Raw genomic sequence first — 17248 nt, 5'->3', positions numbered from 1 at the left:
GACTGGCAAGGCTCTTAAACAATAAAGCAGAAAAGCACAGTGAAATTGGTTTGAATAATTGGAAACTGAGCCATGACTCCACGAGGATATTTGTGACTTGGACCTCTGAATTCTGGTCTTTAGAACATTGAACTGCAATTTTTTGTGTGACTGTGGAAGTATGTCAAGGGGAATTTTTTCCACTTTCTCTGCAGAATAATTTTCAGTATTTCTGAAGTAGGCTATTTTACATGAGATTTTTATTAACCAGATAAACTGTCAGGTAAATATATCAAAGATACAGAAGACAGCTTTGGGCCTCATCAGCATTACAAAGACCAATTGTTATTTCAAAGGTATAAATATATAGTTTATGTACTCTTTGAGGGTAATTTGATACAAGTTTAATCTCTCATTACTGATTGAAGGAAAGATTCTGTTTGCTGCAGAAAACTTTTTTTGGAATATTGATAGTAATTTTACAAAATGAAGGGACATTTAAGGAAATAAATAGAAAAATGATGTGTCTTTGTGAGAAAAATATTTAAAAATATATAATTTATTGAAAAGGGGATAAATATTCAGTTGTGTACACATATTTTTTAAATTTTTTTATTTACTGTTGTAGTTAGATTTTAACATAAAATTATTTAACTTTAGAATTCATACAATAGATCTGAATAATTCAGCATAAAATTTTGCATTTACATTGATCTTTTATTGCCCTCAGTACATTTTTTGTAGTAAAATATTTTTGTTGATATTGCTATACAACATACAGTTGAGTAGATAATGGAGTTGTCTTTTAGTGTTTCATTTATTCTCTGTACGTGAGTAATCAATTTCATTATTAATAGAAATATTTCCCAAATTAATGAGATTTGAAAAATGCATCTTGCTCAGTGTAGCAGTCAGTTAATAATTTGTCTTTAAAGATTCTTAAAGCGTGTAACAGTATTGGCTTCTGTCAAAGCTTAGATGAGGTTACCAACTGGCAAACGGGGTAGACACATGTACGCATAAGGTGTTTTGCTCAGGTTGATGGGATTACCATCCAGTCTGATGTCTTCAAGAGCCCTACGTACATAAGTAAAATCTTTCATTTTGCAGAAAGTGTCTTCGTGCATCTCTTGAATGTTGTTGTTCTAAAAAAAATGTAAAAGCTATCAATCAGATCAGTTGCTTGAAAGCAATTTTTAACTCTTTGAAGAACAACTTATGGACGTACTTTCAGTGCCTAGAGAGATACTTGTTTGAACCCAAGTGACCAGAGAAATGTCCCAAGTGGGAAAAATTTATTTGCCAGTGCCGAGCTTCAAAACTGAGTAAGTCAAACCAAGTAGCAGAGACAGGCTTTGCAGGAGGGACCTGGTAGAAGTATAGAGCATTTTTATTTCCAGGATCATGTTGAAAAGCTGTATTAATGCAAATTGGAACTAGCATAGGCCAGTCCAAAATCACAGAACCATAATTATCATCCTCACAGCTTGATACGCCTCAACCTGCAAAGGCACAAGTCTGCAGTTTGATCTGTGACAAATTTCATTCCCCCAAACCTTCTCACATTAGCTTAACCCACATCTGTATATACACACAGGGAAAGCTGAATGTTTTAGGTTTTATTCCTTTGATTTAAATTCCTCTTATAGACCTTATCTTCACTGAACTTTTTACTTGAAGTGAGCAGTTGTCAACAATGAATTGCTAGAATACAATATTGTCAGAAATTGAGACTAAAAAGGTCATCTCCTAGAATGAGGGCTGTCTGAAAATTCTTCCCTTCTCCATTCCTTTGCTAGTCAGAAATTGGTGTGGAAAAAATCCAGCTCAACAGCTTTGGCCTCTAGCACATAGCATTGAATATTTAATTTGCAAGCATGGGCAAGTGAAAAAAAAATAGCTAGCTGGCAAAATGTATCTATAGATTTATTTATTGAAAGATGGAAGTCAGATAATGTGTGGTACACCATGACATTCATTCAAAGCTTTTTTGCTGTATTATGTAATAAACAAAAACATATTCTGATAATCAAAACTGGGCATTGGTGCAAGAGGAGATAAAGGGAAAGAAGCAGAGATGTGAAACATTAAAAAGAAGTCAGAAGCAAAGGTATAATTAAAAGCAAATACAAAAAAATAGTAATATAGAAAGATCATGTCACAGTCAAATGGAAAAATTTGGCTGAAAAAATGTTAGCAACTGGGAATGACATTTATTAAGAGAATGAAATGCACTGGTACAGATACAACCAGTATGTGAAGTAACTTTCTTTGCATAACCAAAGTCATTCCTGTTGGAAGATTTATGTGAGCCGTGTGAGGGATTTCTGTCTTTGAAGACTTTTAGACTAATGTTCTTGACAGCTGTGAAACTAACTTTAATCTGCACTAACAATAAATCCTGAATTCTATGTTTGAAAAATATTATAGTACAAATTCTAATAATTAATGCTTAGCTGAGCTAAATTTTATTTCTTTAAAATGTTTCATTCACTAATTAACTGTATGTTTCTAATAGTTTGTTTAGTTAAGTAAGTACACTTTTGGATAGACAGAAGAAACAAAACAGACAGTCGTTACCCTTGCCAGTTGTTCTTACCATTTGAACATGATATATAGAGTCATTCCTTTTGTAGCCTACCTGAAGATGAAGAGCTTGGAGGCTTTCAGGGAGCGGCAATGGAATGTGATCTAAATTATTGTCAGTGATGTAAAGATGTTGCAGTTCATGCAGATCCTAGAGGATGAAGGAAAAAGGCAGGGGAAAATGAGAGACATTTTTAAAAATCTCTAGCAAGTTTGTAATCTATCACTGCAATGAGCACTGCTGGATACTAACACATTTTGTTTCAAAATTATATGATTGAAAAGGCAAACATTCAAAGACAGTCATGAACTTTCATTTGCACAGGCCGAGAACTGTTACTGTTAAAGATTAGGTGTTTGGATTAAAATAAAGGAAAAAAAAAATTTGAAATGCCTAAAGACTTAATGTAAACTTCTGTGATGTTGTTCTAAAGTGAAAATACAGCCTTACCCAGTTATTATGCTGAAAGGCTTCCTATTCTGTGTGTTTTCTTGATTTTGTGACAAGCTTCCTCATTTTTGCAGAAATGTATTAGTGCTGAAGCAAATTATAACTGCATAAGAAATACCTGAGCTAAAAATAAATTTCTCATTTCATTTGAAAAGGAAAATAATTTTCTCCCTTGACTCAGTGGAAGAAGCAGTTTCATCTGGTAGTAATGACAATACTAAGATATAAACTTGGCCAGGTTAGTAAGGCTCAGTAGAACACTTATCATTTTGCCCCCTTTTTATGCACACAAGTTATGGTACCTACCTAATTATTTGAATGCAGTGTCCTAGTTTAGCCCCTACTTGATAGAATTCTGAGATATAAGGGTGAAGGTTCTTGGCTGAGACTCCTTCATGGCTAAAATCAGGAGAGTGCAGAAGAAAAGGGTACTAGGCCAGAGCCTCGATTTGAGGGACTGATTTTTACCCATCATTCCTTTTCCCAACACCTGTCTTATGTTGACCTAGGAGAAAATATCTGATTCAGCAACTGTGATTGGTTGCTTCATTAAGAAGTTGTCTTCCAAAGGAGGAATTCAGAGATGGCTGGTTACAACTACCTTCTTAGATGCAATTGAACAGTGCATATGAGACAGGTCTAACATATGAAGCTAGCCTGTATTCTATAATGACTTCAGATTTCACATGCAATTAGGAGCAGTACATGGCTGCTTCTCCCCACCAAAGTTCTCAAGGAAGGATGGTTCCAATTTCCCTGCTTTTCAAGGTGGAAAGAAAGTGTGAACATTTAATGAATACTCTAGCCAGTTTCCATGTAGATACATGGCAGAGTAAGTTTAAAGCAGTGGCATCCGTAGCTTTGCCCTTTGCCCTTTGCCCTTTGCCTTCAAGCAGCTTTCTGGAGTCTTGCTGGTCATGTGCGTAGTTGGTTCATAGAAACAAACATAGTGTGCCATCACGTGTCTCGTGTGGATCTTTGTAAAGAAGAATAAAGAGAGTTCTCATGTCCAGCTGATAGTGTTCGTACATCTTGCTCCATATTTATAGATTGATCAGCAGCCAGCACAGTCATGGTGCCTATAATCTTAATGGTTTTACGACTGTAGAGGGACACTTATAGGCTGCTCTTCTGACCACCACCTTTGGAGAGAGGAAGAAAAGATTTTCCCATCAAACCCAGACTTACTTTAAATGCCTCATTACGTATTCCCTTGCGACCAAGCCTGTTCTTACTAACATCGATGAATGTTAAGGTAGATGGTAACTCAGGGAGTCGCCTTATCCTATTGTCACGGAGCACCAGTTCCTCAAGTTGGGGCAATCTCCGAAAGGCATCTTCATGGATCTCTGATATAAAGTTTGCAGTCAAATCAATCCTCTTTAAATTGCCTGGCAGAGAAATAAGACACAACAACCATGTAAGAAAGTATTTAATTAAAGTTTTAAAAAAGAAAAAGACAAATGCATTATTCAAATAACAGATGAAGTGTCGTGAGTCAGATCCATCCCTGACCCACTGTGTGACAGCTCTCTCTACATATGTATATGTATATATACATATACATATATAACACTATAATCTGTATTTAAACAGTCCTCTTAAGGAAAGTGATCAACATCTCCTTTTCATCCTGTTTAGAATTGCCTGTAGCATTCTTCACACATCTGTCAGTGCAAGATTTTAAAGTAAATAGTTTTAAATTTCTGTGTTTTCTAGGTATCTTTTAAATTGTTATCTTTTGGAAAAATAACATTTAAAGGGAAATAAACATATTATCTACCACCTTGTTCCGCATATTTATTTTCAGCATTTTCCTATATGTGATAATTTCAATATATTGACTTTTTTTCTAAAAAAACACTCAAAAACTTTTTTCAAATCAAAAAAAGAAAATTAAACTTAATTTTGGCAGAAGAGAACAATAGATAAATATCAGTGCATTAATAGGCATTAATTTTAAATGCATTATTCTGTAGCTTACTTCTATCTTCCACCCAGAATGTTTTTCATGGCTATTTTATTTTATTTTATTCTTTTTTTTTCTTATGCTAGCAGAACATTTTAACCTAAATAAATTTCTGTCTTAGTACTTATTCCCTTAGGTTTTTTTCTATACCGGTTGTGTTCCTTCCCAACCTTCATCTTGGTTTGAGGGAGCCAAACCCTTATAGTTTTCTTTCATAAAAGTATCTTTCCAGTCCCCTAAATTATTGCAGCAGCCGCAGCAGCCTTTTTTTTTTTTTTTTTTTTTTGGCATTGACTCCACACTTCTCATAATGAAATAAATAAGTATTAGCTACATAAAGTTAGGTCTAGAACAAAAAAGATTGTGGCTTGACATTCAGGCTGGTAAGTGTATAGCAGTCCCTATCCCTGAACAAGGATAAGGACTTTAATACTTCCTGAAAAATCAGGTCTTTCTAAGAATCTCAGGTAGGAAATGTGAAAATATAAGCTCCCTGAATGACCAGGTTTGGCCTGGTTTAGATCACAAGTGGTTTTGGATTAGCCGTTTTCATTTACTGAAGATTTTCCTAGATAATTCTGGAGTAAACCAATAAATATATACTTTAAAGGTAAATTGAAAGGCAAAATCCCATTCACCCTCTCAAGATACTTTGCAAATATTTGAAAGTATGGCTATCTGAGAACTTGTCTTGTCTATAAAAACGATACTTTCTAATGTGCTAAAATGTTCCATGAAGTTTAGGGCATTTTCTACTTTTCAAAAGCTGATTAAAAGTAACAGTAAAAAGATGGATGAATGTTGTTATTTCTAATAATTAAAACATTTTACAGAGGATCTTAATTTGAAGTATTGACCTTTAAGTTCAAAAGTAGCAAACAACTTTTCCATATGTGCATTTATTTGTTATGATCCTACTGTCATCAACCATTACATAAAATTAATCGCTAAGTCTTAGATTAGTATGAGCCAGAAATAATAGAAATCGAAGCTAATTTCCAGAATACTACTATCCATACTTAAGTTAGCAAAGTCATTTCTGTTGATCTTCCTGATTCTGTTATAGCGAGAGTAGAAATAGGTGGTTTTCTTAGGCAACAGTGGAACAGCATCAAGCTCATGATCGTCACAGTAGACTGTGGTCCCTAGACATGTACACAAAAGGCAAGTGGGAAGACCTATCAAAGAAGTTAAAAGAAAACAGTTTGTTACAAAAAAAGTACAAAAATAATATGTAAATTACTTCAATGAAATGCTCACTTAAGCGCATAGTGACAAGATTTCTTCAATGATAAAATCCACTCCCATTCTGCTTTGATCACCACATCATATAATTGCAACAATGAAGTGATTAAATTCTGCTTAAAATTATTTTTTTTTTTTGCCTATGCTTATTAGAAGGTCATGTAACTTACTTTTCTGATACAGTGTTTCTCAGACTATAACAACAGAATATTAGGTGACAGTAGCCAACCAAAGATCAATTTTCCTCTAAGCTGGCAAGTGTGCACTTCCATCTAGATGGAGAAATAACAGCTGATGACTGAAACTTGTTAAGATTTCCCAAGCTTGGTTCTGTATATACTACTTCTGAATAATTTGTAAGGAAATTAATATTTTCATACAGAGCTATAGAGAAGTACCTCATTTTCCTTTCCATGCTGTTTAATTACTTTTTCTGACTCAGAAATTCAGCATCATGAAAAATTCCTCTATCAGTCTGAGTTAAGGTAGCTTGAAGACCGTGTAAACAAAACACTTTTTCGTCACCAGAATTTCATTAAAATGAACAATCGAGACATTTCATCTCAGTCATAAAAACTGCATTAATACAATGAATTCAGAAGTTTCTTTTGATTATACTGCTGAAATTTGGTGAGAAGTATGACACTGAGTGGTTTGCCTAAATGTAATTTTCAGTCGGAAAAGTTTTTAGTTGCTATGTGCATTGAATTTTTGATAATTATTTTTATTTTATTTTGGGTATAAATCAACATATCTCTTTCTCAGCTTTTACTCCCACAGAAATACTTTTCTGTTTCATGTTTTCCTCCTCCTTGTAGCAGATGGCTGGTTGTTTGTTTTGGTTACTTTATGAAACAGTAGCATAATTAATAAGTATGAAAATGTTTTTCTTGCAGATGAACTTTTCTCTAGATTAATACATGGACAATTTTCCTTCTTAGTTTATGTCAGTTACCAACAGGCAGCAGTAACTTTCTGAAGGCTATACATGTGGTGTCTTTTCAGGCAAAATTAAAAAATCAGTGATGAGAGTACTCTTTAATTTGAGAATCTCTGCTTTGGCATCCAGGAATAACATATATGGAGAGATGAAAATCTTTTTATACTTTCCTTAACTTCCTCCACAGGACATTTTAAGTTATCTACAGGGACCAAGCTTGACACAGGGAACAAATAAATTGTCACACCTTTAACCATTCCAGCAAATCTAGGCCTAAATGAATGTAGAGTTCAGGATGGCTGGCATTTTTTCAAAATATTGCAACGGAGTACAGGAAGAGAGTTCTCCCTTCTGTCCTGTTTTTGATCTCAAAGGTGTGGTATTTGTCACCTATGGCTTGTGTAGACTGAAAAAGGACAGACATATGGGAAGGATTCAAAAAGATATCAACAAGAAAAATGAACTAGGCTTGAAGTTCCTGAGCCTTGTATTCTTCTATGCAGTACCAAGCCAAGAACAGCAGCATCTGACAGGAAAATATTTTGCTGAAAAAAAAATAAAGACCAAAAAAATCTGATTTGATATGTTACAGCCTTGAGGCTCCCATGCATATCTTTAGTTGATGCACTAGTTGATTTGCATACAGTGCTCAAAAATGTTGACAGATGCAGAATTCATAATATGTAATATATATATGAAATGTTTTGTAACATCCTGCAGCTTTCAAAATTGAAGGAAATTGTGTGTTTTTTTCAGAACTCTCCTGGGAAATTCTCATTTCTATTTTTATTTGTTTTGACATCCGTGTATTTTTTTTGCCTGGTCAAGACTCACTAGTAACATGGGTAAAGACAAGACTAGGAATCATTAATTTATCTTCACAAAACACAGAACTTTGGAAGCATGAAGTTTTGTTTTGTTTTGTTTTAATTTCATTTGTCTTCTGTGACACTCAGTTACAGTGGTATGCATCGTAAAAAACAGGCTTTTACTCTTGTTGTATGTTTATCACCATGCAACACAAAGACCCATCACAGCAATGGATAACTCCAGTCAGCTTCAACTACAAGAGTTTAAAATAGCTGCTAACAAATGTCAATTATTAGCATCACAATACTTGTGTGGGACAAGGACACATTGCATTTTACAATTTTAATCTCTGTGAAATGTAGAAGGTTTGTATTTCACCACAGTTAGTGATAATAGAAAATCAGCTTCATCCAAAATTTCTAAATAGTTCTCTTTCTTAAGTTTCATAGTTTCTAGTTTTCACATTAAAAAAAAAAAAGTTTAACACTTTAATTATATTCTGTATGAAAACATTTATAAAAATTATATTAAAAATCATTATAAAATAAAGTCAGTTGGTAATGATATTGAAATCTAAGTCAATAAAAAACTATTGGTAGCCTTTGCTTTCCTAATGTTGTAAGTGTGTCAGTGTTAATAAAATTCTATTTGAAAAAAATCCTTATTGCTGCACCATTTTTTTCACAGTGAAATAATGTGGAAATATTTTGACTAGGCACGTATCTGAATTCAGAGCTTTCAAGATGATACACCACCTGGAGTTTTGTGTTCAGCTCTGGGGCCTCCAACATAAGACATGGACCTGCTGGAGTGGATCTAGAGGAGGGCCACAAAGATGGTCAGAGGGCTGGAGCACCTCCCGTAGGAGGACAGGCTGAGACAGCTGGGGTTGTCTAGCCTAGGGAGGAGAAGGCTCTGGGGAGACCTTATAATGACCTTCCAGTACTTAAAGGGGGCGTGCAGGAGAGATGGGGAGGTACTCTTTATCAGGGGTTGTAGTGATAGGATGACTACCAGCTTTAAGCTGAAAGAGAGTAGATTTAGATTAGATATTAGGAAGAAATTTTTTCCTGTGAGGGTGGTTAGACATTGGAACAGGTTGCCCAGAGAAATTGTGGATGCCCCATCCCTGGAGGTGTTGAAGGCCAGGTTGGGTGAGGCTTCTGGTGGAAGGTGTCCCTGCCCATGACAGGGGAGTTGGAACTCAATGATCTTTAAGGTCCCCTCCAACACAAACCATTCTATGATAGGCATGTTATACCTCTCTACAGTAAGAGAGGTACAGAAATTATATACCTCCTTTTTAGTAAGAGAGGTAGACATTCATAAGCAAGCAAAGTGGGCTCACTCAAAAGCAAAGTTACACACACAAAACTCATTTCTCTTTCCTACTAACCATCTTGAGTTTGAGATCCAAGAACCCCAGACCCCTGTGCTGAAGATCCATCGATTAATTTTGGCGTTGATGCTTCCTCCTCAGGTTCTTCTGTCAATGTTGCGGAGGAGTAAGTCTCTTGAATTACAGAAGGTAATGCTTTCCCAGTCTCTTTCTAGGGAAAATTAAAAGGAAGCAGCACATGTTATTGTCTACTTCTGCTGGCAGCTGTTGCTTTTCCAGTTACTCATATTCTCCCACTAGAGGTCATATATGTTCTGAGGTTTAGTGCTTGAGCTGCATTTTATCCGGCAGCTATAATGAATTCTGATGATGTGTAAACAATTCATGAAACTCCAACATGCTTATTCACTTTTTATGTCAGTTTTTTAAATGTTTTGTTGCATGCACACTGCATGCACACTACCTCTACTTCATTAGCGAGAATAGTTACTAACAAAATGCTTCTTCCACATTTATTTAAAGTTAAATTAGATTTGGGATAAAAATGGATATATTCTGCGTGAGAAATGAAAATTTGCTGTGAAGCATCAAAAAAATGCAAGTCATCTGACCATACAATTGTAAATTGTACCAGCATAAATCCAAACCCAACGTATCTGTGCAGGTTCTTTTTTAAGAACACTAACATGCTTTAAAAATCTCATTAACTAAGAATTCTGAGGTCTAGGTTCATGTATTACTTGCAAATATGTTGGAAGTGGTTTTGTCATTTTTTATCTGAATAACAAAGCTATGGTTAGCTTCATTCGTCAATGGATGTATTATGCAGCATGAAAAAATAAGAAAATAAATTAAAAATGTTATATAGAATTTGATTTAGAAAAATCCTATAAAATTTGGCAGATCCTTTCATGGAACTAGAAACTTTATTTTTTCTTCTCCACTCAATATAATTAGTCAAACCAGTGAATTTTATTATGTTAATTCTAATTCTAAAGACGCGGTCTGTCGATTTTGCTGTATGACAACTTCAGGATAAAAAAGATGTAGCAACTTTCTTACACCATATCACCCCTCGTAAAAGGAGTATTGCAGACTTGCCAGGCTTGTTGCAGAGGAACCTATGTTTGCAAAGAGGCAGAGTGGTTTACTGTAATCACCCGGCCACTGAAAATGCACTCTAGTTGTGTGACCTTTGCAAGTTATTTTACCATTGAATCTTGATTTTCCAATGTGTAATGACATTGTTTGACCACACCATGGCCTCCTTTGAAAATGCACTTTTTAAAAATCTTTTTAAATCCCTGACAATGAATTAGTGTCCTTACAGGGTTTTGCACGTCTGAGGTACTGTTTGAAAGTTAGATAATATGACCACCTCTGTGGGTGCTGCACCCCAGCACTGCAGTTAACATTCCTTAGCCTATATCTAAGGCATGATCAAAAGTAGAATTTTTGTCACTGTTTCTTTATCCCAAATGTGAAAGCACAGAGCCTGAAGCTATGCTTTGACAAGGATTTTCCTCCACTGTAGCCCTCTACCACAACACCATCATAACACTAATGAATCCTGAGTTTTTCACCTGACCATACATCTCCTGTTTTGAGATCAGCCCCCAACTACTGCTGGCTTGGCTGTTCCTATGGAGAACCAGTTGTTGAAATCACTCATGCTAGTGCTCATAAATTCTAGGTGCAAAAACCAGGTAAAAGTAGTTTCCATCCAGACTGGACAAGTGGTTAGGATTTTTTTTTAAATTAGGCTTTCTATGTAGACTATGCAAATTAAAGGAACTAACACACCTCACATCTAGGTCCCAAGCACAAGCAAAGCTTTTGCTATATTCTAATCTGGTTTTGAATCTCTTAGTTTAACCTCATGACATTCAGCAAATAGAGTTATTTTTGTCTTCTTATTCCTGGATGGGATAGATTTTAAATATATTCATGTGAAATACCTATTTACATTCATATGCGTATATATATTTACCACAGTTTTGGAAGAAAACTCATCACACTTCATAATAGAATCTCTGGATCCTGCATTGTAGCTATATATCATTGCTAGCAGTATTAAACATTGTAATCCTGGACTGCCTGAGAATATCTAAATAATCATCTAAACCCCACTTTTTGCACATAGGTTCAAATGTTTTGCATCAATTAGTTTCACTGAAGACAGGGAATATTGAAGTAATGAAAAACCAGGAAGCACTCTGAACCTCACAGAGTCAGGTTTTGACTGAGCTGACTTCAGATTCTCTGTATATTCTTTAGTTATATTCCAATAAACCATAGATACTATTACTAAGGAGGGTTTATGGATAAAAATGCCCTGATACAGTTACTAGGATCATAACTTTGCAAAAGACATGGTGATCAAGTGAGCAAAATGAACTTCAGCTGAACTATGACTGAGTAACCTGTTGGTGAAAGTAAGAGTACGGATGTACTTTTTTGCTTTGTGCAGACAAATACACAATGTTCCCATCTGCAGCACCGACAGTAAAACAGCTTAACCAGGAATGGACTTGGGGACAAATCAAAAGAAGACTTTGGGAACAAAGGAAATGGGACAGATGTTCTCCGAATGGAGGAAGCCTAGAGGGAGAGATACATTCCAGACTTTTATTGACCCAAGGTAGTACTGTACTAAAGTGTTTGCACATGCAGTCTACTTCTTCATCAGCTTTGTGGAAATCACATAAAAGTCCCTATCCTGAACCTTGAAACAAAGTCCAGAGATTTTGAGACCTATTAACAGCTTTGTATGCATCTTTTGTGTCAGTTCTGCTGAAAAGAATATTCTGGAAAAGAGCATTTTCAAGATAGACTTTGTAAATAGGCTTCAGACCTAAGATAATGTCCCGTTCACTTGTCATGGGATTTGTGTAATCTACAATGACTGGCACTTCTCTGAATATTTGAGGACATACTCTATGGAACTTATTAGCTTGGGATTTGTGAGTTGCTTTATGCTTTCTCAGGTGTTCTTAGCTGATTAATGACTGTAGTTTTTGGGTAACAAAGCAGAGGTATTAACGTCTAGTAAGTCTGTTTCTAGACTGTTTTTTCTTTCTCTTTTATTAAAGGGTATTATGTAGTTTTGGAGATACACAGATGAAAGGGTCCCCATAGTTTCCAATGCACTAAATCTGGGATCTAGAGAAAAAGGTCCAAGCAGTTAGCATCAACATTTATTCAGTCTCCTGAACTAGTTGTGGTTGTCATAAAAAACACCAATTTTTACAGTTAATTTAATGATGTTGCCATTTTTATGCTGGTAATAGAGTAGGAGCTCACTGATAAATGTGTATTACATACCAGACCCAGAGCAGTATTTCTTGCTGTACATAGGTTGGACTTGAACCAGTAACCTAAAGGTGAAAGTCTGTTTTCCATTATCAGTCATCTGATCCATGCAGCTTTCTATCTTTTACATATTTGATAAATCACGCAAGACTGTAACAAGACAAAGATGTTTCTTGGACTATATACTGTACAGAATGATCCTTCACCTTCCAGATGTTTGTTTATTTTTAGCAACATGCACTTTACTAAAAAATTGAAACAGAAATTATTCTATATTACTTAATGGTATTATTCTCCATAGGGTTTGGAGGGGCTTGGGGGTGAGGTTGCATTTCTTTTGCTACTCCGAGTAATATTTATGAACAATCACAAAGCAGGAAGAATTTTGTAGAGAAATACAATAAAGTATTATTTTCTTTGACAATAGTTACAAGTCCTCAAACCATAATCAGCCTTCCAAGCCAGATTTAGTGTATGGCATAAGAAAACACTGAAAGGGAATCGCATCACCTACCTTTAGCCATCTGACTATGTGGTTAATTGTTACCCTATTCTGTCTTTGGAATCAATCAAGAGATTTAGAGAATACCAGTGCAGAATATTAGCCACAGAGCATGCTGCAAGCAGAATAATATATTTTCTAAGATCGTATGGAGTATTTATTTTTCCCCCTCCTATATTTATCCAATGTGACTATATTTACAAATGAAAGTGCATAATGTGGACGGGGAATTTAGAGGCACTTTCAGACCAGGAAGTTAGAAAAGTCAAGAGAACAGAAATCTGAACATATCAATGAGAGATAAAATACAATTGGTAAAAGCAAACTCATAACTGCAGTCATTCATAAGCTAGGCATCTAGTTGGTGCTAGCATCCCTTCACAGTCAGCAGAGAATGCCACAAAACTTTTGAAATGCAACTCCAGCCACTTACCACAGATGCTTCTTTTAGGATGGGCTCTTTATGTATGTATCTCTCACCATTGGCTGAAAACCAGGTGAGACAAATGAAAATATTTTTAAAATTTGAAACAACTCAGGAGAATGAGCTGTGAAAAAAAAAAAAAAAAAAAGTAAGATGAAAGGGCTAGGAGTTAGTAGGGGTGGAACAGAATAGAAATGTAGATAAGAGTAACCCATATGAGGATTATGGACCCAGATAGTCTATGCAAAGTAATAGACTACAGAAAATAAATAGATTTCAAGAGGTAAACGGTAAGGCTGGAAGCAATCAGCTGCCACATTTTACTTCTGAGGTGGTGTAATTCCAGTGGCAGATGTTTTGTCTGTTGTTTTGTGTCTACATATTTTAGGATCAAAGTTGATATATTACATGTAATAAATTTAAATCCATAGGAGAATCTGAAGTGTGTCCTGTTTCAGTGCTTGTTTTATGCAAAAAAATAGATTTAAAAACATGAACAAAAGTTCAGAATTTAAAAAGAGACATTGTAAACTTGAAGGAACAGTTGTACCACACGCTGACCCATCAAAAAAACCTAGTTTCCCCTACAACTGTTCTGAAACTACCAAAGACTTAGAAGAAAATGTCTAATTATGGTAGAGGTTTTTGGTTTGTTTTCCTTTCTGAAAGTGGCTCATACTTGTTTCTTCTTGAATTTTGAATTTAAGGTCTTTTTTTTTTCCTATTGTTCTATTTAAAAATAAATAGAACTGCGAGCCATTACATGCTAATGGAACTACTTAGACTGCAAATTCTGCAGCTTGGATAAATTGTCATTTTCTTACACAGAGCTACATATATAGGTTGTATGGAGAAATTAGTGTAATAAACTCAGGGAGATCTTGGGGAAGGAGAAGGTGATATTTGTTTACAAAATTTCTAAGTAAACTTATTTTACCTACAGACGTTCATTCAGATTTTAACCACTTGCATGTTTACAGCCACATAATCCACCTACCTAAATGTGTATGCTTGAGAGGTCTGGCCAGGATCACCTGTGTTCAACACAGAAGACAAGGGACAGAAGCTAGTGAGTCCTTTCAGTGCCCTTGGAGTTCTTCTTGACAAGCATTGAAAACTAACCTTTGGACAGGTTTTTATCGCCTCTAAATTTCACCCGCTGTTATGGGAAATTTTTTTTCCTCAGAGTGTTGGATACTCCACCATCCATTAATCCTACTCCAGGTTGCTACCCATTGCCTCCTTTTCCTCACTGGGAATGTGATTTCATGATGGCTAACATGGAAAGGAGTGGTACATATTGTATTCTACAACCTTATTTCCTGTGTGCTGGTGGTAGGATGAATGGTCTTCACGAAGAAGTCATCTGTGCTCTGACATTATCAGAGTGCAGGACCTTTGATTTTTGACATAAACAACACACTCCTCAGTTTTGCTGCTGTGATCAGTGTTCTGGAAGTGGTGCAGTTGGGTACAGTGTCCTTCATTATCAATGCAAGCCATTCCTTTAACCCTTTAAGCCTTATAATTTTTTTTTTTAAGTTATTGTGTTGTTTCTGCAGGGTCTTACACACACATACGTGCATAAACTTCCGTTCATACTTCAGTCAGACCAACCTTAGTATTTAAGTTACAGAGCTCTGTCTCTTCTGCCTAGGTAAATATAGGTAAACTCTGAGGTTTTTATAATTAGTCTTAGAAAGAGATGTAGTCTTTATAGCACCTTGACCACAGAATATCTTAAAGCTTCTTGTCTCAAAAGCAAGTGTATCTATGTCATGCCTGATTTTTGCTGACTAAAAACATTTATGTTGCACAGCATTGCTGCAGAGATTTTACATACTAATTCCATTGTCTGAGAATGAAGAAAGTCCATAAAAGTGTAGCTAATCTGAGTTTCCCTGAGTACAAATGAAGTCAAAGTCTCATTCCAGCACTGTATTTGAAATTACAGATTTTATTTCTAACATTCTGCTTTGAGGGTTATGTATATCTATCTTAACCTATAGAAGATGCTTTTATTTGGAACAGTTCTGAAGTTTTGCAAGACATAAAATTTCAAAGAGAAATATGCCAGTTTCAGAAATCAGAACAGGGCTCTTTGCACTATTGTAAAGCACAAAAGGACTTAAAACTAGTCCCAGCTATTTAATGAAGCTTTCCACAGGAGCTCCTGCTGATCCAAGCCACAAAGTAGACATACACAGCCAGAAAAACAAAGTTGGAGATCACTTAGATGACCAGAGTATCTACCATAAACTGTCAACCCTGTGGTAAGGATCTGCCTCAGTTGGACTTCCAGAGCTCACTGTAAAGGAGGGTCTCATGTATACTTCCCCATACACTCCAGACAAACTGGGCACTTCTGGAACTGAACATATTTTTGCCCTGTTCACCAGACTGGCTTTTCCTAAATGCGCTGTGATTGTTTTGAATCTGAACTATATCCAAACAGTGTTACAAATGTCAACAAAAAGAACCAGATTCACTTCAGACATTGACTGTGTCTTAGTGACTCAGTCTCCGTACACTCTTGGTGCAGATAGTGGAGGATGAATCACTTCCTGAGGGTGGCTCAGCACACATATGTTGTGAATCAGCTTCCTGAGATGCCTGTCCATGTTCCTTTGGCTGTAAAGGAGGCCATATAGAACAACCAGAGATCAGGGCCAAAGTCTGGTGTCATATCTGTTCTTCATCTCGTTCTACAGCTTATAGTGCGAAAGCATTTCATCTGATTTGATCCAATCCAATACATGAATGTAGCCTGCAGTGATACAGATGCAGTGCTCACAAGCTGTTATATCTCCAGAAATAGAGAAGTTTCTAATAATTTAGGTTTGTCTTTGCTGTGTGGACTTTTATGTTATGTAGAAGTGTCCTGTCAGTGTAGGATCAGTATACTTTTAGTGACAGGTCCAAGACATGGATATGGTGCAAGGAAGAAAGTGCTAAGGACAGGGGCACAGGTGTGATGCATTTCCTGCCACTGGGAGTGACATTCTGCATCATAACGATAGGCATTGCTAGACAACTCAAAAAAGGAATAATAATAAGAGAATATTTTTTTTCCTGCACATTAATTTTTTGTACTTCCTATTTTTTCTTGAACATGTGGTCTGAACTCAACGTCCAGGATTCATAGCTGCAGCTATTTTATCCACAGCTACTATTTCCCTTTCTAATAATAGGAGTTAATTCAGGAGTGGAACTAGAAAAGCAAAAATTGGAAGCTGGTTCAAGCTTAGATCTCCTGTAAAGAAAGCCAGAGACAAAATGACTCTTGAGAAATAACATTCAAAGTAAATTTTCAGTCCTCAGTTTTATGTGATATCATAATAGGAATTGTGCTGCTATGAAATATATGCAATTACTGCAGTATAATTTCTGTACTATTTTTTCTTTAAACAAAACAAAAAATACTACAAGTCATTAAAAATAATAACTATGCTGATATTAGTGGACAGTCCACCAAGACTTTAATCATCTAACAAGATACTAGGTTGCATTGAGGAATTTATGGAAAGAAATTCAGTGAAGTTTTATTTAGCTAATTCAGGTGCCTGATACATACTGTGCAACTAAGTATTCAGGCAGAAATTTCATTAGGGTTTTCAAGTTGTGTATGTTCCAAAGAATTTACTGAGATATCTGTCTCAAACTTAAGGCTATTTGTGTAGGGACTGAGGCA

At 35.7% G+C, this 17248-nt stretch overlaps 1 protein-coding gene across 1 annotated transcript in view; it reads right to left on the bottom strand.

Moving 5' to 3' along the window:
* Positions 1–658: 658 nt before the first annotated feature.
* The window catches only part of EPYC (epiphycan), a 25526-nt gene continuing 8936 nt past the window's right edge, over positions 659–17248 (bottom strand). Inside the window, exons 3-7 of the mRNA XM_010087285.1 lie at positions 9377–9530; positions 6005–6163; positions 4205–4407; positions 2621–2716; positions 659–1124 (exon numbers count right to left, since the gene is read on the bottom strand). Coding sequence (XP_010085587.1) covers positions 954–1124; positions 2621–2716; positions 4205–4407; positions 6005–6163; positions 9377–9530 — 783 coding nt within the window. The 3' untranslated portion in view covers positions 659–953. The remainder of the gene's footprint in view (positions 1125–2620; positions 2717–4204; positions 4408–6004; positions 6164–9376; positions 9531–17248) is intronic.

Source organism: Pterocles gutturalis, unplaced genomic scaffold (genome assembly GCF_000699245.1).
Source record: "Pterocles gutturalis isolate BGI_N339 unplaced genomic scaffold, ASM69924v1 scaffold4011, whole genome shotgun sequence".
Lineage (NCBI taxonomy): Eukaryota > Metazoa > Chordata > Aves > Pterocliformes > Pteroclidae > Pterocles > Pterocles gutturalis.
The sequence above is the reverse complement of the archived record's forward strand: the minus strand, read 5'-3'. Positions and strand labels throughout refer to the sequence as shown.